The following is a 22,332-nucleotide window of genomic DNA, read 5'->3' on the forward strand; positions in this document are numbered from 1 at the left end:
GAAGTTCATCTCGTAAAAGGAGGCGTAAACCCTATTTTACAACACGAACATCGATCTAGTGCAAGAAACTTATGACATAACGCCTGCAGCAGTTTCGAGGCAACGTACCTGTAGGCTAAGGCCCGAGCAGATAATCAGCGTGCCCTTCCAGCCATACACGCGCACCAGTGCCTGCACGAGCGGTGCCATGACGAATGTGCCGACTCCGGAGCCGCACACGGTGATGCCCGTCGCGAGGGAGCGGCGCCGGTCGAAGTACGACGTCACGCACACGATGGCCGGGAGGAGCGTGAAGCCGAAGCCGGTGCCTGTCGCGTTGGGCGAACAAGTGCTGCTTATGCCTTATAAAGCTCCTCAATTAGAAACTGCTACCGCACATGGCACAGACGCAATGAAAATTGTTGCTGGCCGTGATATTGCATATATGGCAACCTCCTAGCAACTTTGTAAACAACTGGCTATGCTAATTCTACAAGCCGCTCAACACTACGCTGTGCAAGTACGCCACCGATGTGTTACTACAGCAGTATGAAAGGTTCTTCTGGAGGCAGCACACTTGTTGATGCATATACAAACACTAAATCACACAAGCACGAGCGCTAGTGTCTATGTGATTTGATATTCGCCCAAGCCTACACAAGTGCGCCGGCTTTATAAAAATATTCGCCAAATAACTAGCGTAACAATACCTCTTGAATATTGTGAACAACACTAATAACATTTTAGAGATTGTAACAGCTTGGTTTACCTTGATCAACACAGTATGCACCTTGTCACGAGTACATTGTTATTCTTTTTTTCGGTGACTGCCCTTTCACCTGCTGTAAAGTTATCGCTTGGCGCCAGGTGCATCTGTGGGAACACGGACTGTTGTTTCTGCCGATTCAAACTGTTGTCTGTGTTGTCACCCAAGCTTGTCTAATCAGATTGCATGCGGGGCATGAACAGTGTTGTAGACGTAGTAGTTCTGCGCAACCGCGCAAAGTGGAGAGAAGCAATTATTAAAGGGAAAATCAGACATTCACCCTTTCGTAGCAATTGCTACAAAGGAAACCCATACGGGTTCCTCGAAAGAAAAGCCTCAGAGTTGAATAAAAACTCGTCCTGGTCCGGCACTCTAACCCGGGACCACCACCCTTCCGGGGCAGCCGCTCTACCATCTGAGCTAACCAGGTGGCCAGCAGATGGCAGGGCGAAGTCGAATTTGTGGACAACAGGAAGCAAAGAGAAGTGATTGACGTAGTAGTTCTGCGGGGCTTTTCTTTCGAGGAACCCGTATGGGTTTCTTTTGTAGCAATTGCTACAAAAGAGTGGATGTCTGATTTTCCCCTTCAATGATTACTTCTCTCCACCTTGCGGGTTTCCGCAAAACTACTACGTTCGCCACAGATCGCCACGTAGAAGCACGCGTACAGGAGAGTAAATGTATAGGCAGCCGTGAAACACGCGGCTGCCGAAATTGCCTAGGGAGAATGTAAAGATCATTCTCGGACCAAAAGAAGCACTGAATGTTAGCGAGAGTAGCCAGGCACCGCTCTGCAACGGACATTTCCGGGCGTCAAACTTGAAGTTCGAGGTAGATTTGATGTTCCTAAATTCCACTAGGAACACCATCGTCGTAAGCACCTTGAGCATGCATGTGGCAGCGAAGTCTTACGTCACCCGGAAGCTCACAGTCGGGAACTAACCATATGAAGTTGGCGCGTACGTGGCACGCCCGGAAGACACTGTCAAGGGAGTGATATGCGAGCGTATGATAATGCCCAAATATTACGTGCAGCTTGATGTATAAGAGTCCAACAATTCTACGAGCGAGGAGGATGGGGCTAACGAACTCCGCGATCATAGTAATTAAAGGAAACACGGTGCCGTACTTCATCTACTATCGCGGCGCCGAGTACAGAAATCTCTTACACAGGAAGAAATATGAAGTGTGCAATGCCTGCGGAAGACTCGGCCACAGGACCGCCGTTTGCCCCGCGCTGGAGCAGAAAATATGTGAAGGCTCTGGCACAAAACACCCACAGGAAAATCATAAGTGCGACCTCAAATGCGCCATGTGCGGAAAAGATCACCTTATCCCTCACAAGAAAGGAAAACAACTCTTTCGTACCCCCTTCATTGTAAAGAAAAGGTAATAGGAAAAGAAGACACCAACTACAGCGAAAGAAGCAAAACAACACCACCCCTCAGACTCGAGGTGGAACCACGCTCAACAAGGAGCGCTCCAGCTCCTTCCCACGACTACTGCCCCCCTACGAGAACACTGAAGGTGATGGAGCAAGTGTCATTCAAAGTACGCGGGGCGGACAGAAGAGACCTCTCCCCCAGCAGCACCGCTTGAGATAGGCATGCATACAACGGAGCGAGAGCAACCAGAGAACAAAGTCGATATCACGGTCCCATTCGAAATCAAGGCCCAAGTCAAGATTTCATTTCATTACATTTCATTTTATTTTCTTAAAGACCCCGTAGTAAGGGGTATTACATAACGGGTGGGAATACAACATAGACAAACAAGTGTACTCACGTACGGGGCAGAAACCTGGAGGCTTACGAAAAGGGTTCTACTTTAATTGAGGACGACGCACCGAGCTACTGAAAGAAGAATGATAGGTGTAACGTTAAGGGATCAGAAAAGAGCAGATTGGGTGAGGGAACAAACGCGAATTAATGACATCTTAGTAAAAATCAAGAAAAAGAAATGGGCATAGGCAGGACCTCTAATGAGGAGGGAAGATAACCGATGGTCACTAAGGGTTACGAACTGGATTCCAAGGGAAGCGTAGCAGGGGGCGGCAGAAAGTTAGGTGGGCGGATGTGATTAAGAAGCTTGCGCGGACAACATGGCTACAATTAGTACATGACCGGGGTAGTTGGATAAGTATGGGATAGGCCTTTGCTCTCCAGTGGGCGTAACCAGGCTGATGATGATGTTGATGATGATGACTATGATGATGATCTTATATTGCATTCAATTCTGTAAATGAAAAGTTGTTACATCTTGAACAAATTGTGAAGAGCAGGTGATGGCAGCGAATTGATGACGAAGGCCATTCCAGTCTTTACATGCTCGGTAGAAAAATGAGGCTGAAAATGCATTTTTGCGTGAATGTGGTTGTGCTGCCTCCTGGGGATGGCCAATGCGTCGTGAGCGGTGCGTAGTCGGAACAATGTATGGTGGTCGATTGAGCGTCGAATAGTAGAACCTGTGGAAGAGGGAAATGGTGGCGATGCGGCGGCGCAGGGATAGAAGCGATAAGGAAGATTCTTTTTTTAAAGATGATATGCTGACGTTGTAAGAGTATGTGCAATGAATATACCTGGTGGCGCGATATTGAACTGCCTGGAGGGCATTGGCAAGATATGCTTGATGCGGATCCCAGATGGGTATTCGAGTTTCGTTCTTACCAATGATCTATAGGCTAACAGTTTTACATGCAATGGAGCGAGGCGAAGCTTATGTCTTAGAAATCCCAATGTCTTGTTAGCCGATGAAATAACATTGGTAACATGCGCATTCCAGGTTAGATCATTAGTCAAGGTGATACCTAGGTATTTGAAGGATTCCACTGATTCCACGGTGACGTCATCATTTCGATAAGAAAAGCGAAGAGGGTGATGGCGACGGGTAGACGAGACAAGTTTAAATTTATTGGAGTTGAGTGTCATCAGCCAAATATCACACCATTCTTATACCCGGTTAAGGTTGGACTGAAGAGTTATTTGGTCAGTGATGGTATTGACTGCGCGGTAAATAACACAGTCATCGGCAAACATACGGATATGGCAAGACACATGCAAGGGTAAGTCGTTAATATAAATTAAGAAAAGAAGGGGGCCAAGGACGGACCCTTGTGGTACGCCTGATGTGACGAGTGTAATGTTTGAAGCGTGGTTATTAAATGAGACACACTGTGAGCGGTTAGTTGAAAATCGCTCAAGCCATATTAGGATATCAGGATGCAAATGCAAACGATGAAGTTTTAATAATAGGCGTTGATGAGCGATTTTGTCAAACGGTTTCGCGTAATACAAAAATATTGCGTCTGTTTGTATGTTACGGTCACGATTAGCATGAACATCATGAAGAAATAGTTCAAGCTGGTTCTCGCAAGAACGGCCCCTGCGGAACCCGTGCTGTGAAGGATGAAAGAAGTTAGCGTCTAGAATGTTCATAATATGAGAGTAGATCACATGCTCCATGATCTTGCAGAAAACACTTGTCAATGAGATGGAGCAGTAATTTAGGGATTTGTAGACTGGAGTAACCTTCCCCATCTTCCACTCGGCTGGCATGGTGCCTGAGGAAAGCGACTCTGAAAATAATAAATGGAGAAACTTTGCAGAAATGTGTTTCGTGTTTTTTTAGTAGTTTAGAGTTAATGTCATCGATGCCAGACGATGAAAACAACCTAATATTTTCTATGACAGATAAAAGCCCACGTACTGTGAATGTGATGGCTGACATGTTGAATTGTATATTTGTGGTTGGCGGGGTTGGAAGTGTGTCCATTTACTTAGTGAAGACTGAAGAAAACGTGTTGTTGAACATATTAGCGCAGATTAAATCTGTCACTGATTCAAGCAGCTCGTTAGTAAGATTATTCATACGCGCTTCTTTGGGGTTTATCACCTGCTAGAATTTTCTTGGTTTAGTAAGTAAAATGTTTAGCAGGTCATAGTGAAAAAAGGTTCACTTGGCATCGCGAATTCCTTATAAGTACGCAGCTTCGGCAGCGTAATATTTCTCCTAGGCAACTGAGCTTACCTTAACTTTAGCGTGGCGATAAAGGCGCTTTTTTAATTTTCTAATCGTTTTAAGGATCTTGTAAACCATGGTTTTTGTCGCTTGGATCGATTAGTTATCCTGGGAATAAAGTGGTTCTTCACATAGTTTGTTTTTAAACAACAGCGAGATATCATGAATCGAATGGTTATTAAATTCATCTGCAAAGGTAGAAAAGAATGCGTTTAATTCAGTATTTATAACCTCATAGTTACCTTTGCCATATAAACAAATTGTCTTCTCCGGCATGTCGCGTGGCGGGGGAGCGAAAGCGAACGCAGCATGAATAACTTTGTGATCACTAATCTCACGAAGATATGTAAGGGATGTTAAGCTTTCAGGATGACTCGTTAGTATAAGATCTGAAATATTGGCAGATGTCCCCGACACATGGGTTGGTTCCAGTAGTAGCTGTGTTAAATTGTAATTTAAACGCACTTCTATACAGTCGCTCGCTTCAGTTTGATTTGTTAGTAAAGCAGTGCCATTATGCCAGTTAATGTCGGGGAAATTAAAGTCTCCAAAAAGGAGAATAATAGCATTGGGATGCTTTGAAGTAATTTCATTTAATATTTGTTTAAGAAATTAGAAAAGTCAGGTTGATCGTGAGGCGGTCGATAACAAACACCTAGCAGTACTGATTGTGGGGAACATTGACATTTTAACCACTGTGTTTCCAAGTGGCTGTTAGTGTTAACTCGTGTGCACGCCAATTGTTGGTTCACGGCAATCGGAACACCTCCGCCACTTGCGTCTCTCCGATCGCATCGATAAACGTCGAAGTTGGGAAGATCGTCCATGACTTCTGCGTGACTGATTTCTTTTGTAAGCCACGTTTCTGTTATTTCAGTAAGTTCCTGGCGGATGATGACATAAGATTTGATACGTGTTCACGCTTTGGCAGAAAGCTGCGTATGTTCGTGAAAATTACTGAAAAAGACAGATTATTACGTGGGATGAGAGGGCGAGTTCTTAAATTCGGGGGATAATGCGATTGCAATGCTTTTTCTTTGACGGTCTGCAGTCTCTCGTCAAATATGTAGCATTTAGTACCTATGTGCAATGTTTTGTAACACAATGTAAAGCGAGCAGATTTGGCTTTCGCAATACCAACAAGGTGCCTGCGGGCGTTCTGTACAGAAAAATCTTCGCCGACACTGTTCAGTGCCTTTGACCTTCCGGCCATTTGATAGGACAGTCTCTTTTGTTTTAAAGCACGTAAATTTAACAAATATAGGGCGACGGCGCCCAGCGGTATGCCTCCCAAGACGATGTGCTCGTTCAATTTCTTTTGTATCTATATTATTGTTGAAGTGCTGGGAGCACAGCTGGGTTACGGCTTCTTCAGAGTGGGCGAATGTTTCCGAGGGATTATTATCACGAACAGCATAAAGAATTAGGTCATTTCTACCTGATCGGTTTTCAGCGCCATCTATTCGCCGTTCCAAGTAAGTGGCCAGGTCAGTAATTTAGTAGTTTCTGCTTTTACGGATTCGATTTTATTTCGCAACGGCGCAACATTCATTCATTCATTCTTTTTCATTTCCTTGAAGACCCCCCCGGGGGTATTACATAAGGGGTGGGGTTTTTTCGTTAGACAGAATATTGTTGATAGCGATCAGTGCGATGTTATATTTGATATACTATGCATGAAGCTTGATGGGCAGGTGATAATGGCGATGTTGCGAGAAAGGCCGTTCCAGTCTTTTGCTGCTCTGGGAAAAAAGGAAGCAGGAAATGTTTTAGTGCGGGCACGTGGGCGAGAAACTTGCAACGAATGACCAGTGCGGTGAGATATGTGAGCTGCAGGGATAATGTAAGGAGCGCAATTAGGTGCCGAGTGAAAGAACTTGTGAAATGCAGAGAGGGTTGCAATGCGTCGACGACAGCACAAAGGTGATAAGTTACACTCGGCTTTGAGGGATGAAGCACTGATTTCATATGAATACGAAGCATGAATGAATCTAGCAGCACGATTTTGAACGGGTCCTAGGGTATTAGTGAGACCTACTTCGGGTGGGTTCCAGATGGCAGATGCGTACTCCAACCTAGCCCTCACTAATGATTTATAAGCAAGTAGTTTTACGTGTGTCGGCGCGTTACGTAAATGACGTTTTAAGAAACCCAAAGTTCTGTTAGCTGATGACGTGACTTTAGCAATGTGCGTGTTCCAAGACATATTGTTAGATAAGCTAACTCCAAGGTATTTATAAGTGGTTACTGATTCAATAGAGATCTTAGCTATGTTATCAGTGAAATGAAGGGGAATTTTACGACCAGTGAAGGGAATGAGCTTGACTTTAGTAGGGTTTAGGGACATTAGCCAGTCATCACACCATTGTAGTATGTGGTCGAGATCTTGTTGTAGAATCATATGGTCAGATGGGCTAGTAATGGTTCGGTAGATAACGCAGTCGTCAGCAAACATGCGGATATTAGAAGACTCATGCAAAGGCAGGTCGGTAATGTATATTAGGAACAGAAGAGGGCCGAGAACAGAGCCTTGAGGCACCCCCGATGACACTGCAAGTGGGCTGGTAATTTGTTATTTGTAAACACTGCTTGTGGACGGTTAGTCATGAATTCTTTTATCCAATTTAGTACATTAGGTTGCAAGTTTAAGAAGGATAATTTTAAAATTAGGCGTTTATGGGGTACTTTATCAAAAGCTTTCGCGAAATCAAGAAATAAGGAGTCAGTTTGTACGTTAACACCAAGGTTAGCATGAAGGTCATGAACAAAGATGGCAAGCTGGGTTTCGCAAGAGAAACCCTTACGAAACCCATGTTGAGAATGGTGAAAGAAGTTATGAGAGTCGAGGAAATTCATGATGTAAGAGTAAATGACGTGTTCCATGAGTTTGCAAGGTACGCTGGTCAAGGAAATTGGTCGGTAGTTCAGAGGTGATTTTTTGTTACCGGATTTGAAGATGGGAACGACCTTTCCCACTTTCCAGTCATATGGAATGATACCTGTTGAAAGAGATTGCGAAAATAATAGGACAAGATAAGCAGAAGCAATGTGACCTATATTTTTTAACACTTTAGCTTTAATGTCGTCCAGTCCAGATGCCAATGACAACTTGGTCTTTTCGATGAGGGATGAGATACCATCAACAGAAAAGCTGATTTCAGGCATGGAAGACGTGATACGACATTTTGCGATGATCGCAGTCCAGGGCCAGCCCGAGGAATCAGGAAGGAATCCACCAAAAGAAGGTGAGCTGTCCTAGCGTGGTTTCGTGAAAGGATGCTCCTTTAGCAGAAACTAAGCAGACATCTCTAGCCGAGTGTCATCCGTGCGGTATAACCGAGCTCAGATTGGTCAACCTTGACTGATCAAATAAGGCACCACTGTAGGTTAAATGAGGCGTGAATGAATCCTGCAGGACCCGCCGTGGTTACTCAGTGGCTATGGTGTTAGACTGCTGAGCACGAGGTCGCGGGATCGAATCCCGGCCACGGCGGCCGCATTTCGATGGGGGCGAATGTGACAACACCCGTGTAAGTAGATTTAGGTGCACGTTAAAGAACCCCAGGTGGTCAAAATTTCTGGAGTCCTCCACTACGGCGTGCCTCATAATCAGAAAGTGGTTTTGTCACGTAAAACCCCATAATTTATTTTTAATTTAACTCCTGCGGGGACAGTAGAATATCCGCCTCCCGTGCAAGAGGACCGTGATTCAAATCCCAGTGCCGCACAATTCTCCATCAGAAAATACAAAAAAAACATTGTTTGAGAAAATTGCACAAACAGGCCTGGAGTGCGGTCTGATCCCGGTGACCAGAACCGGTAACGCACTCTCTCACCAGAGCAGGATTGGCCACCCTGGTGCAGTACTTGGCCACAACCGAGTACTGCACCACAACCACAACAATATGAGTACTGGCCACAACCACAACAATATGAATACAACAGTCTCCAGCAGCCGCGAAGCAACTGACAACGGCGGCGGTCAGATATGTGACGCAGCAGAGGGTGCTAAGAATACCTGGCTCCGGACAGGCCGCCGCTGGAATCTGAACCTGGCAACGTTTAACGTTAGAACGTTAACTAGTGAGGCGAGTCTAGCAGTGTTGTTGGAGGAATTAGAGGGTAGTAAATGGGATATAATAGGGCTCAGTGAGGTTAGGAGGACAAAAGAAGCATATACAGTGCTAAAAAGTGGGTACGTCCTGTGCTACCGGGGCTTAGCGGAAGGACGAGAACTAGGAGTCGGATTCCTGATTAATAAGGAAATAGCTGGTAACATACAGGAATTCTATAGCATTAACGAGAGGGTGGCAGGTCTTGTTGTGAAACTTAAAAAGAGGTGCAAATTGAAGGTAGTACAAGTATACGCCCCTACATCCAGTCATGATGACCAGGAAGTCGAAAGCTTTAACGAAGACGTGGAATCGGTGATGGGTAAAGTCAAAACAAAATACACTATACTGATGGGCGACTTCAATGCTAGGGTAGGCAAGAAGCAGGCAGGAGACAAGTCAATGGGGGAATATGGCATAGGCCGTAGGAATAGCACAGGAGAGTTATTAGTAGAGTTTGCAGAACAGAATAATATGCGGATAATGAATACCTTTTTCCGCAAGCGGGTTAGCCGAAAGTGGACGTGGAGGAGCCCGATTGGTGAGACTAGAAATGAAATCGACTTCATACTCTGCGCGAACCCTGGCATCATACAATGTCTAGACGTGTTCGGCAAGGTGCGCTGCAGTGACCATAGGATGGTAAGAACTCGAATTAGCTTTGACTTGAGGATGAACGGAAGAAACTGGTACACAATAAGCCAATCAATGAGTTAGCGGTAACAGGGGAACTAGAGAAATTCCGGATCAAGCTACAGAACAGGTATTCGGGTTTAACTCAGGAAGAGGACCATAGTGTTGAAGCAATGAACGACAATCTTATGAGCATCATTAAGGAGTGCGCAATAGAAGTCGGTGGTAACGCCGTTAAACAGGAAACCAGTAAGCTATCGCAGGAGACAAAAGATCTGATCAAGAAACGCCAATCTATGAAAGCCTCTAACCCTACAGCTAGAATAGAACTGGCAGAACTTTCTAAGTTAATCAACAAGCGTAAGACAGCGGACATAAGGAACTATAATATGCATAGAATTGAACAGGCCCTCAGGAACAGAGGAAGCCTAAAAGCAGTGAAGAAGAAACTAGGAATAGGCTAGAATCAGATGTGTGCGTTAAGAGACAAAGCCGGCAATATCGTTACTAATATGGATGAGATAGTTCAAGTGGCTGAATTCTTTTATAGAGATTTTTACAGTACCAGTAACACCCACGACGATAAGGTGAGAGAGAATAGTCTAGAGGAACTTGAAATCCCACAAGTAACGCCGCAAGAGGTAAAGAACGCCTTGGGAGCTATGCAAAGGGGGAAGGCAGCTGGGGAGGATCAGGTAACAGCCGATTTGTTGAAAGATGGTGGGAACACTGTCCTAGGAAGATTGGCCTCTCTATATACACAATGCCTCATGACCTTGAACGTACCGGAATCTTGGAAGAACGCTAACATAATCCTAATCCTTAAGAAAGGGGACGCCAAGGACTCGAAAAGTTATAGACCGATCAGCTTACTGTCCGTTGCCTACAAAGTATTTACTAAGGTAATCGCAAATAGAATCAAGAATACCTAAGACTTCTGTCAACCAAAGGACCAGGCAGGATTCCGTAAAGGCTACTCAACAATAGACCATATTCACACTATCAATCAGGTGATAGAGAAATTTGCGGAATATAACCAACCCTTATATATAGCCTTCATTGATTACGAAAAAGCATTTGATTCAGTCGAAACCTCAGCAGTCATGAAGGCACTACGGAATCAGGGTGTAGATGAGCCATATGTAAATATACTGGAAGATATCTATAGCGGTTCCACAGCCACCGTAGTCCTCCACAAAGAAAGCAACAAAATCCCGATAAAGAAAGGCGTCACACAGGGAGATACGATCTCTCCAATGCTATTCACAGCATGTTTACAGGAGGTATTCAGAGACCTGCAGTGGGAATAATTGGGGATAAAAGTTGATGGAGAATACCTTAGCAACTTGCGATTCGCTAATGATATTGCCTTGCTTAGTAACTCAGGAGACCAATTGCAATGCATGCTCACTGACCTGGAGAGGCAAAGCAGAAGGGTGGGTCTGAAAATTAATCTACACGAAACTAAAGTAATGTTTAACAGTCTCGAAAGAGAACAGCAGTTTACGATAGGTAACAAGGCACTGGAAGTGGTAAGGGAATACATCTACGTAGGGCAGGTAGCGACCATGGATCCGGATCATGAGACTGAAATAACCAGAAGAATAAGAATGGGCTTTGGTTTCGCTTGGGAGCAGGCATTCTCAAATCATGAACAGCAGGTTGCCACTATCCCTCAAGAGGAAAGTGTATAACAGCTATGTGTTACCAGTACTCACGTATAGGGCAGAAACCTGGAGGCTTACGAAAAGGGTTCTGCTGAAATTGAGGATGACGCAACGAGCTATGGAAAGAAGAATGATAGGTGTAACGTTAAGGGATAAGAAAAGAGCAGATCGGGTGAGGGAGCAAACGTGGGTAAATGACATCTCAGTTGAAATCAAGAAAAAGAAATGGGCATGGGCCGGACATGTAATGAGAAGGAAAGATAATCGATGGTCATTAAGGGTTACGGATTGGATTCCAAGGGAAGGGAAGCGTAGTAGGGGGCGGCAGCAAGTTAGGTGGGCGGATGACATTAAGACGTTTGCTGGGACAACATGGCCACAATTAGTACATGACCGGGGTAGTTGGACAAGTATGGGAGAGGCCTTTGCCCTGCAGTGGGCGTAACTAGGCTGATGATGATGAAGAAGCAGGCAGAAAAAAAGAACAGGGATAAGCCACAAACAAAGCAGTCTAAACAGCAATTTAAAAAATTATGGGGTTTTACGTGCCAAAACCATTTACTATTATGAGGCTCGCCGTATTAGACGACTCCGGAAATTTCGACCACCTGGGGTTCTTTAACGTGCACCTAAATCTAAGTAGACGGGTGTTTTCGCATTTCGCCCACATCCAAATGCTCCCGCCGTGGCCGGGATTCGATCCCGTGACCTCGTGCTCAGCAGCCCAACACCGTAGCCACTGAGCAACCACGGTGGGTATTCTAAACAGCAATGAAAAGCGATTAGAATCAAGCAACCTCTAGAAGTGGTGATCGCAGACAACAAGACACTCAAAAGAGAAATCGCTCAGCTCAGGGCAGGCGGAGAATCCGCCCCACAGCCTGGTCAAGTGGGGCAGGGGACCGCGGAAAAACATAGATGTTCAACGAATGGAAGCAGCAGACGTGAAATCCCCCCATATAAACGCAGAGCCACCGAGAGCTCAGGCTGCGAACAAAGGAATGCTACATAGACGAGGCAGTTCTCAAGCGAGTGTAAGTAGGTTTCAGCGCCTAGATAGAAAAAAGACTGGAGGCTTTCAGCAGCAAGGTCGAACGCATGATTCACATGGTAGTAGAAAGCATTGGCGCGCAAAGAGAAGCGCTCAAGCAGCGGCGGATCTCGAAAAGGCGCGGTTCACTGAACCTAGCTTGGAGGTGCAGTAGGACCACCCAAAACAGCTAAGCCATACCAGAGATCTACGTTAGTGGAAAGCAATAGGACTCTGCCAGAATGCACTTTCCAATGATCATGGCCCCGAAAGCAGTAGCTAGTTACAAAGTATGGCAGTGGAAGTGCAGTGGTTTAGAGCGTAAACGAGGAAACCGTGAACAACACATAAACAGCAAGCATCAAGCGTCTCCACCCGACGTCATATGTCTACAAGAAGTAGAAAACTTAGCTAAATTAACAGGGTGCACAACTTATTACGACTTAGATGGAGCTTCCGTAGACAGAGAAAGGAAAACCTGGTGGTAGCTAACCTCGTTAGACGAAACATACCAGCCATCCTTCATGAGACCCTGACCGATACTACGTCTGCAGACTACGTCCTCGTAGAAGTCATTTCTAGTACAGAAAAAAAGTCGAAGCAGTCTATTTATCCTCAAATTATACAGCACCCCCGAAGAAATATCAGGTTTGCGAAACTCTTTCGAAAGACAGTACACATTGCCAGATGGAACACCGCGACCACTGTAGGTGAAATTAATGCCCACCACCCGGAGTGGGAATACGCAAAAGCGGTGATCAAAGGAAGAAACCTCTGGCTGGGTGCCCAGAACGAGCTCGTCATGACGAATGCCGCCTCTCCCACCAAATCCGGACACAGCGTTAGCAAAGACACCACGTCAGACCTGAACTTCACAAAAAATGAGCTAGCACACTCTTAGACAATACCGGCCTAAAACAACGCCTATAATGCGGAAAGTAGATCAAACTCTCACTGGTTATAAATGGCTCATTCCAAGCTGCCCACTGCGCATGCGGCCTGCTTTATTAGGCTCTTGCATATGCGGCCCATATTCGTTTCAGATAAGGGGGCCGCTTGGGAAATGTCACGCATAACGCCAAATGTTTATGCGGTATTTCATATGGATGGCTTCCCGCATCCATCGTGACTATCACAGACCATGATATGTTCAATTCGGCTATCTGTGACCATGTGCTACATCATTAGCTATATTTTCTCTTTTTCTATTACCACTCCTCTCTGTGATGCCTGTACGGCCTTGAAAGTAAATAAATGAAATAAAATGAAATAAAATCTGCCTCGCTTACAATGCGGCTCAAATAATCAGTGGCTCAAGTTTATGCGGCTCAACGAGAATTTTTTATTAAAAAATAATTTTTAAGGACAGTTACCGCACACAATGCTTCATACACATAGCTTAACCTACATTATAGGAAGCGGACGAGAAGAAAGGGATTAACACCGAGGGGCCCCCGCTCATTATTAGTCATATCATAAGAAACGAACAAGCACTGACACCAAGAACAACATAGGGGAAACTACTTGTTCTTAATAAATGAAATAAAGAAACGATAAATTCATGGAAATGAAAGTGGATGAAAACACAACTTGCCGCAGGTGTGGAGCGAACCCACAACATTCGAAAGGATGTGGGGATCGCACAAGGATGCGAAGGTTGTGGGTTCGTTCCACACGTGCGGCAATTGGTTTGTTTCATCCACTTTCATTTTCGTTAATTACCGTTCTTTTATTTCATTTATAAGGCGCAAGTAATTCCCCCTATGTTGTTCTTGGTGTCAGTGCTTGTTCGTTTCTTATGATATGACTAATAAAGAGTGGGCGCCTCGGCGTTAACCCCTTTCTTCTCGTTCACTTCCTATAATGTATTTTGGGTTATGTGTATGAAACCTTGTGTGCGGCACCTGTCCATAGAAAAAAATATATATTAATGTAAAATTCCCGCTGGGCCACATAATTTTGAGCCGCTGAATATTTGAACCGCACAGTAAGGCGGACAGATTTGATTTGAAATACCACGTAAACATTTGGCGTTATGCGTGACATTTTCCAAGCGGCCCCCTTATCTGCGACGAATGGGGCCGTTTAAATGCGGGTCGCATATGTTGTTGTCCTTGTTATCTGTTAGCTTCTTATGATATTATAGGAAGTGGGTAACACTCATCAGACTAACATCCAAAGACACCTCACACAAACATTGACACACTGGAAACGGAACCCGGGTACACCGCGTGACAACAAACACTGTAACCACTAGACCACATCGCTGCGCTGACGCAGAGGATTCGCATTGTACATACATTAGTGCTTCCGAGGCTGTCGTTTTATGTCGATTGGTCATCGTCGGCGATCGCGTGTGCTACGCATAGTTCGTGTAACTGTTGGCCCTACTTATGTGGTAGGTGATACTAAAGATGTATTTAAATAATTAGCAGTATACGCTTTCAACAGCTGTCATGCGCGGCAGAAAGGCTACAAGTGGTAAGATAACTGAGCACGGGAGCTGCCCGAAAACAAACTACTTCGCCAGGCGAATGTTGTTCTTCAATGTTTTGTCTTTATTCGCTATACTGCGGATTGTTCGCAGCAGTCGCTGTTTAACCGGGAACTTGGCTTTGTCTGCGAAACTTTCAATATCGTTCACAAGGTTCAGTCAAACATGATCCGCCGCCAACATGCACACCTGCAAATATGAGGAACTGCACTTGCTTCAAAGTAGCGCTGCCTCGACGTTATACTCGCAATACGGCTACACTATTGTAAGATGTCGAATAAGCGTTCAGGATTTTGCCGGCACGTCTGTAAGATTGTTGAACAGAAGAATAATTCTGTTCACTTCCGCTTGCTGCAACAAGGATGCCCCATCCGTAACTGACATATATGGCTTTCGTGGTTACAAGAAATTACTCCCCAACCATGCCTTTTATGATGTTTTGTTGTAGTTATCGATTCCGTGTTTATTTTGAAGCATCAAGGCGCGTCACCATCACCGTTCATGAGCCCAACGTAATTTTATTCCAAACATCGGAAGCTTCACCACTTTGCACACGCTAGCTTCTTTTCACCTATTTACCTGCCAGGTTCATGTCACCGCACCTACCACGGCCATACCTGCAGTGCCATGGGTGGTAAAAGAAGGAAGGGAGAAAATAAATCAGGGTTAAAGAATTTATATTGTGGGCCTTAGCATCCCCAGACTGCTGCGGATTACGAGGGACGGAGTAATGGAGAGCTCCGGATTAATTGTGACCACCTGGCGTCATTGCCACGCACCCAAAGGGTGACAAAAGCATTTTTGTAGTTCCGTCGGAATGCGACAGGTGGGGCCATAGCACTAAAGCCACCAGAATACCGCGGCAACTGTCGTCAAAATGACGATTCAGCTGTTCCAAAATGTATAACGAGGCGCAATTTTGCCTGAGTATCGAAGCTGATAAGGGTTCCATTCCTAGCGTTTCAAACCGATGGCTCCGACGCAGAATAAACCTGCCTTAATTGTGATTTGCGCATTGTCTTGTTCTACATAGTACGGTCAGCCCCACCGCAATGAGCACTTTCTGTTGTCTGGAATGAAAGCAATTCTCCGTCCTCAAGACGAGCCGCATTCATGCACAAACTACATTTGGTTAGGTAACTTTTATTGGGCTAGAAACTAAAAAGTTCCTTTTATTGAGCGAACCGTGCCCACAAAACAGGCTACACTTAAAGCACAAAAAGAGCGGCGAACACATCGGTGATCGTCGACAATCTGATGAGCGGGTCAAGCGCGTCGGCTTTTATACATCAGTCGTCGAAAGTTCCAGAGTAATCGCTGGAACCCGCATGCCTTCCACAAAGTTCTACATTATTCGCGTCGCGCACACATGAAATCAGATTACACAAGCTTCGGTCACAGACAGCGGATGGAACCGTCGATAATATTCCTGAAACTTTCGATATACGCAGGCGCTTCCTGCGCTGTGCGATAACATTTGTTAGGCGGTGAAACGTGTCACCCGATAAAGACAAGTACACGGGTTAATAGATCTGTTCATCTATCTATCTATCTATCTATCTATCTATCTATCTATCTATCTATCTATCTATCTATCTATCTATCTATCTATCTATCTATCTATCTATCTATCTATCTATCTATCTATCTATCTATCTATGTATCTATCTATCTATATATATATATATATATATAATGACACGTGAACTCGTTTATCTTCTACGGGTGAGCGCTTTTACCGTCTAAGAAATGTAATCGATTGCTCAGTGCAGGACGCGTCTACATGTATCGAACGTTTCTCTAGAATGTTATCGATGCTCCTATCCGCTGTCTGTTGTCGCCTAATCTTCTGTAATCTGATTGCATGTATGCGCGACACGAATAATGTAGAACTTTGTGGAAGGCACGCGGGTCCCAGCAATTACTCTAGAACGTTCGACGACTGATGTATAAAAGCCGACGCGCTTGACCCGCCGAACAGATTTTCGACAATCACCGACTGTGTTTGCCGCTGTCGCCGTTGTTTGAGTGCCGCCTGTTTTTGAGGGCACAAGTTCGCCAAATAAAACGCTAGTTTCATCTTTCCCCGCTTGGCTGATTTCTTCACCGTCACTACCACTTTACATTTGCTGGGAGTGCTTTGCGTTCATGTACCGGACGCCCCCACAAAGCCGTGACCCAAGCCCGAACGCGAAAGACATCACCAACGTCAACATGAACCAGCGCGGTAGCTGCAGGCTGCAAGGACTGCCCCCGGAGTGCGGACTTTTGCCGGAGACGAGCAGTAAGATTGCCATGAAGTCCACCCCAATGGCAGTCCCAGCCTCCCCCATCGTGCTGCAGCAGCCCAGGGAGCCTCCGACGTTCCGTGGTTCAACACTTGACGACCCGGAAAGCTGGCTTGAGATGTATGAGAGAGTCGCTACATTTAAAAGATGTAACAGTGACGACAAGCTACCCCATGTCTTTTTCGCATTGGTGGATGCCGCTAGGACATGGTTCGAGAACTGAGAAGCCACTTTGACGACCTGGGACCTGTTCCGAAGCGCCTTCCTGGAGATAATCGCAAGCGTCGTACGCCGAGAACAAGCACAAGCGCTATTAGAAACCCGGGTGCAGCTACCTAATAAGACAATAATGATCTTTAAGGAGGAAATGAGCCGTCTATTCCGCCACGCCAACCCTGAAATGCCTGAGGAGAACAAAGTCCGCCTACTCATGCGTGGTGTGAAGGAGGAACTTTTTGCCGCAACGGTACGAAGCCCACGGAAGACCGTCGACGAGTTTCTTCGCGAGGCCACCAGCAACTTCTTCGCGAGGGTACCAGCATCGAGAAGACAATCAAGATGCGAAAACGGCAATTCGACCGCCACACCAACTTTACAAACTACGCCGGAGTTCAATCACTGGCCACCGACGATCTACGCCAGACTAACAGACCGGTTGTACGGGAGGAGCTGCAGAAGTTCTACCCAAGGTTGCAGTCCCAAGTGGATTAAATCGCTGAAATCATCAAAGAAGAGGTGCAGCGATCGCTTGGAGTCCCTGAGGTGTAACCGCAGTCACCGCAACCTCAGCCGCAGGCGATGACCCACGCCGTCCTCGCCCGCCGTCAAGGTCCCCCTGCGCGACAACGCCAGGGCCCTGTAACGGCGCGATTCCGTCGTCCACCGCCGCCGCCGCCAGCACACCCACCCGTCGCCCAGCGCAGCTACGCGAGGAAGACGGACAAATGGCGAGCCCCCGACCAGCGCCCGCTCTGCAACCACTGCCGAGAAGCGGGTAACGTCTACCCAAGATGCCCATACCGCAACCTGGGATTGCGAGGGTTCGCCGTCAAGGCACCGCGCCCTCAGGAAGCTGAACGCCCTCGTGACATCGCCGACTACCTCAGCGCTACTCAGTGAAGGCCACGACGACTGCCTCGTTCCCCGTCACCAGGCCGCTGCCTGTCGCCGCAGCGCCGTCCATAAAGTGGCCAAGCACGGGGCCACTCTGCCAGCCCATATCCAGAAAACTGAAAGCAGCAACCGATGGAGGTGCGGTTGCTGTTCGTCGAACTGACGAAGACCCTCCGCCGCCGAGGAATACGACAAAAATCCTGTGTAGACGACATGTCAACGAGACACCGCCATCCCCACGCAGTCCGGAAGCAAAGCATACGCCGACGAAAAATGACCTGACGACGCCACATACCAGGCACAGGTCGACGCGACGCAACCGCGATTCGACGCCAAGGCCTAACTGTAACGCAAGACAAAGAACCACCGACCTCGACGTGGTTCTCGACGGCCACGCAGTCACCGCCTTAGTAGACACAGGACCCAATTACCCCGTCATGAGTGGACCCATCGCAGTCCAGTTGAAGAAAGTTACGACTGCATGGGAAGGCCCACAAATTCGGACCGCTGTAGCACACCTCATAACGCCGACTGGAGTCTGCAGAGCAACAATTACCATTCATGACCGGACTTACCCTGCCACCTTCTTTATCCTCCAACGCTGTTCGCGAGACGTCATTCTGGGCATTGACTTCCTGAACCAACACGGCTCAATCGTAGACCTGAAGTCGAAGTCAGTAATGCTGTCGGAAGATCAAGCGATACCGTCGGAAAGCCCTCGTAGTCACCACGCCTTGAGTGTGCTCGAAGATCAAGTGAGCATCCCGCCTTGCTCCAGCATTGTTATTTCGGGCGACACCGAGACACTTGTTGATGTAGAAGACGTCATCGAAGGCGACCAACGGCTACTGCTCGACAGCGAATTTTGAGTCGCAAGAGGGATCGCTCGACTGCACGAAGGAAACACGAAAGTGTTGGTGACAAACTTCAGCCAGCAGTTCAAGCACATCAGCAGGGGCACGACAATCGCATACATCGAGGAAATTCTGGAAACCAGCAATGCGTTTGTCCTCCAAGTCCAAGTCTCCCCATGATCCAAGTCTGCCCATGATTAAGCAACAACAGCTCAGAAGTCTACTTCGACGTTACAAAGAGTGCTTTTTGACGTCATCAAGGATTCGACAAACACCAGTCGCAAAGCATCGCATAATAACCGAAGAGTGTGCTCGACCACTTATCCAGGGGCTTTATCGAGTTTCAACGCGAGAACTTGAAGCTATAAGGCACCAAGTCGACGAAATGCTGCGCGATGAAATCATCCAGCTGTCAAAAAGCCCGTGAGCATCTAATGTAGTCTTGGTGAAGAAAAAGGACGGAACCCTACGTTTCTGCGCCATTATCATCGTCTGAACAAGATCACGAAGAAGGACGTATATCCCCTCCCACGGATCGACGACGCATTTGATCGGCTCTGCAACGCTAAATACTTCTCGTCGATGGACCTCAAGTCTGTCTTTGGCAAATAGAAGTCGACGAAAGAGATCGCGAAAAGACCCCCTTCATCACCCCAGACGGCCTCTAGGAGCTCAGGGTTATGCTGTTGGGACTGGGCTCGGCACCTGCAACGTTCCAGCGCGTGATGGACACGGTTTTAGCAGGATTGAAGTGGCAGACGTGTCTTGTTTACTTGGATGACGTCGTTGTCTTCGCCGGAATTTAGGACGATCACCTCAGGCGGCTTGCAACAGTAGTAGAGGCCATCAGGTCATCAGGGCTTACTCTGAAGCCGGAAAAGTGCCGCTTCGCTTACGGCGAGCTTTTCTTTCTAGGCCCCTTTATCAGCAAATCTGGAGTCCGCCCCGATCCGCAGAAGACAGCTGACATTGCAAAGTTGCCGCAGTCCATCTACAAGAAGGCAGTGCGTAGATTCCTTCGCATGTGTGCCTACTACAGGCGCTTTATCAAGTTCTTTTCACGCATCGCGGAGCCGCTCACACATCTAACCAAATGTGATGTCGAGTTCAAATGGGAAACGGCGCAGGCCGATGCATTTCAAGATCTCAAACGACGCATGCAGTCGCCGCCGGTACTTGTACACTTCAACGAGGACGCCGATACCAAACCCCAGACTGACGCAAGTAACCTAGGCCTCGGTGCCACCCTAATCCAGTGGAAAGACGGACTTGAACGGGTGATATCTTATGCTAGCCGGTCGCTGTCAAACCGGAAGGCAATTATACTACGACTGAAAAGGAATGCCTCGCCATCACTTGTGCTACAGCAAAATTCTGCCCTTACCTCTATGGCAGGCCATTCATAGTGGTCAGCAGCCATCACGCGTTGTGTGGGGTAGCTAACATAAAGGACCCTCCAGGACGGCTGGCGCGGTGGAGCCTCAGACTACAAGAATGCGACATCGCTGTAACCTACAAATTCGTACGAACACACTCAGATGCCGATTGCCTATCACGCGCCCCCATTGACCCACCGACGCAAGATGACGAGGATGACGACGCCTTCCTTGGAATAATAAGCGCGGAAGGCATCGTTGAACAGCAGCGAGCAGACCGGGAGCTAAAAGGCCTCGTCGAATATTTGGAAGGGCACACCAACGTTCGCCATAGGGCATTTGGGCGCGGATTGTCTTCGTTCACGCTTCAAAACAACCTACTCGTAAAGAAGAACTTCTCACCAGTCCACGCGAACTACCTTCTTGTTCTATCTGTGCTGCATCCAGAAGTACTGCACGCCCTACATGACGATCCGACCGCTAGGCACCTAGGTTTCTCCCGGACGCTATCGAGGATACAAGAAAGGTATTACTGGCCGCGCCTAACCGCCGATGTCGCCCGTTACGTCAAGACAAGCCGAGACTGTGAACGACGCAAGAAACCACCGACAAGGCCAGCGGGATTACTAGAGCGGATCGAGCCTCCTTACAGACCTTTTCAGCAGATCGGGATGGATTTGTTGGGACCGGTTCCGACATCAACTTCGGGAAATAATTCGATCGTCGTGGCAACGGACTAGCGCACCCGCTTCGCTGAAACTAAAGCACTGCCGAAAGGTAGCGCAACTGAAGTGGCGAAATTCTTTGTTGAAAACATCCTGCAGCGACATGGCGCCCCAGAACTCCTCATCACCGACAGAGGAATGGCCTTTACAGTGGAGCTCACCCAAGCCATTCTGCAATACAGTCAGACAAGGCACAGGAGGACAACGGCCTACCGCCCATAGACGAATGGTCTCATGGAGCGCCTAAACAAGACGCTCGCCGACATGCTAGCAATGTACGTCGACGTCGAGCACAAGACGTGGGATGCCGTCCTGCCGTACGTAACTTTCGCTTACAACACGGTGGTGCAGGAAACAACACAGATCACGCCGTTCAGGCTGGTTTACGGCAGGAACCCGATGACGACTCTCGACGCCATGCTGCCACACGTAACCGACGAAGAGAATCTTGGACGTCGCTACCTATCTCCAGTGCGCCGAAGAAGCCCCACAGCTTGCCCGCCTACGGATCAAGAACCAGCAGCGTAACGACAGCCTACACTACAACCTACGATGACGCTACGTCCAGTACCAGCCTGGCGACCGTGTTTCGGTTTGGACCCCAAAACGTCAGAGGACTCAGTGAGAAAGTATTGCGATGCTATTTCTGACCCTACAAGGTCCTCCGACGTGTTGGCGAACTGGACTATGAGGTCGTGCCAGACGGCATTTCGCATTCACAGTGGCGCCGCTCACGACCTGAAAAAGTTCATGTTGTGCGTCTTAAGCAGCGCTAATGAACTTTGGGGACGTCGCATAGATGAAATTTTGATTTTTTCAGTGGACTGTGTCACCTTGGACTTTGTTTCTTCGTTTTTACTTTGTTTAACAAGTGTCCTTTAGTGTTTTACTATCTGTTATGTTCGCAGCATAGGGACGATGCTTTTTGAGAGGGGGGAATTGACACGTGAACTCATTTATCTTTTACGGGTGAGGCTTTTATCATCTAAGAAATGTTATCGCTCAGCGCAGGACGCTGCTACATGTATGGGAAGTTTTTAGATTGTCATCGATGCTTCTGTCCGCTGTCTGTTGTCGCCTAACCTTGTGTAATCTGATTGCATGTATGCGCGACGCGAATAATGTATAACTTTTTGGAAGGCACGCGGGTCCCAGCGATTAGTCTGGAACACTCGACGACTGATCTATAAAAGCGCTTGACCCGCTGATCAGGTTTTCGACGATCACCGACTGTGTTCGCTGCTGTCGCCGTTCTTTGAGTGAAGCCTGTTTTTGAGG

The 22,332-nt window shown here is 47.1% G+C and overlaps 1 protein-coding gene across 1 annotated transcript in view; it reads right to left on the minus strand.

Moving 5' to 3' along the window:
• The window catches only part of LOC126539837 (monocarboxylate transporter 13-like), a 465,405-nt gene that overhangs the window by 359,462 nt on the left and 83,611 nt on the right, over positions 1-22,332 (minus strand). The window contains exon 3 of the mRNA XM_072286220.1: positions 109-308. Within this exon, the coding sequence (XP_072142321.1) occupies positions 109-308 (200 nt within the window). The remainder of the gene's footprint in view (positions 1-108; positions 309-22,332) is intronic.

The sequence above is a fragment of the Dermacentor andersoni genome, chromosome 2, assembly GCF_023375885.2.
Source record: "Dermacentor andersoni chromosome 2, qqDerAnde1_hic_scaffold, whole genome shotgun sequence".
Lineage (NCBI taxonomy): Eukaryota > Metazoa > Arthropoda > Arachnida > Ixodida > Ixodidae > Dermacentor > Dermacentor andersoni.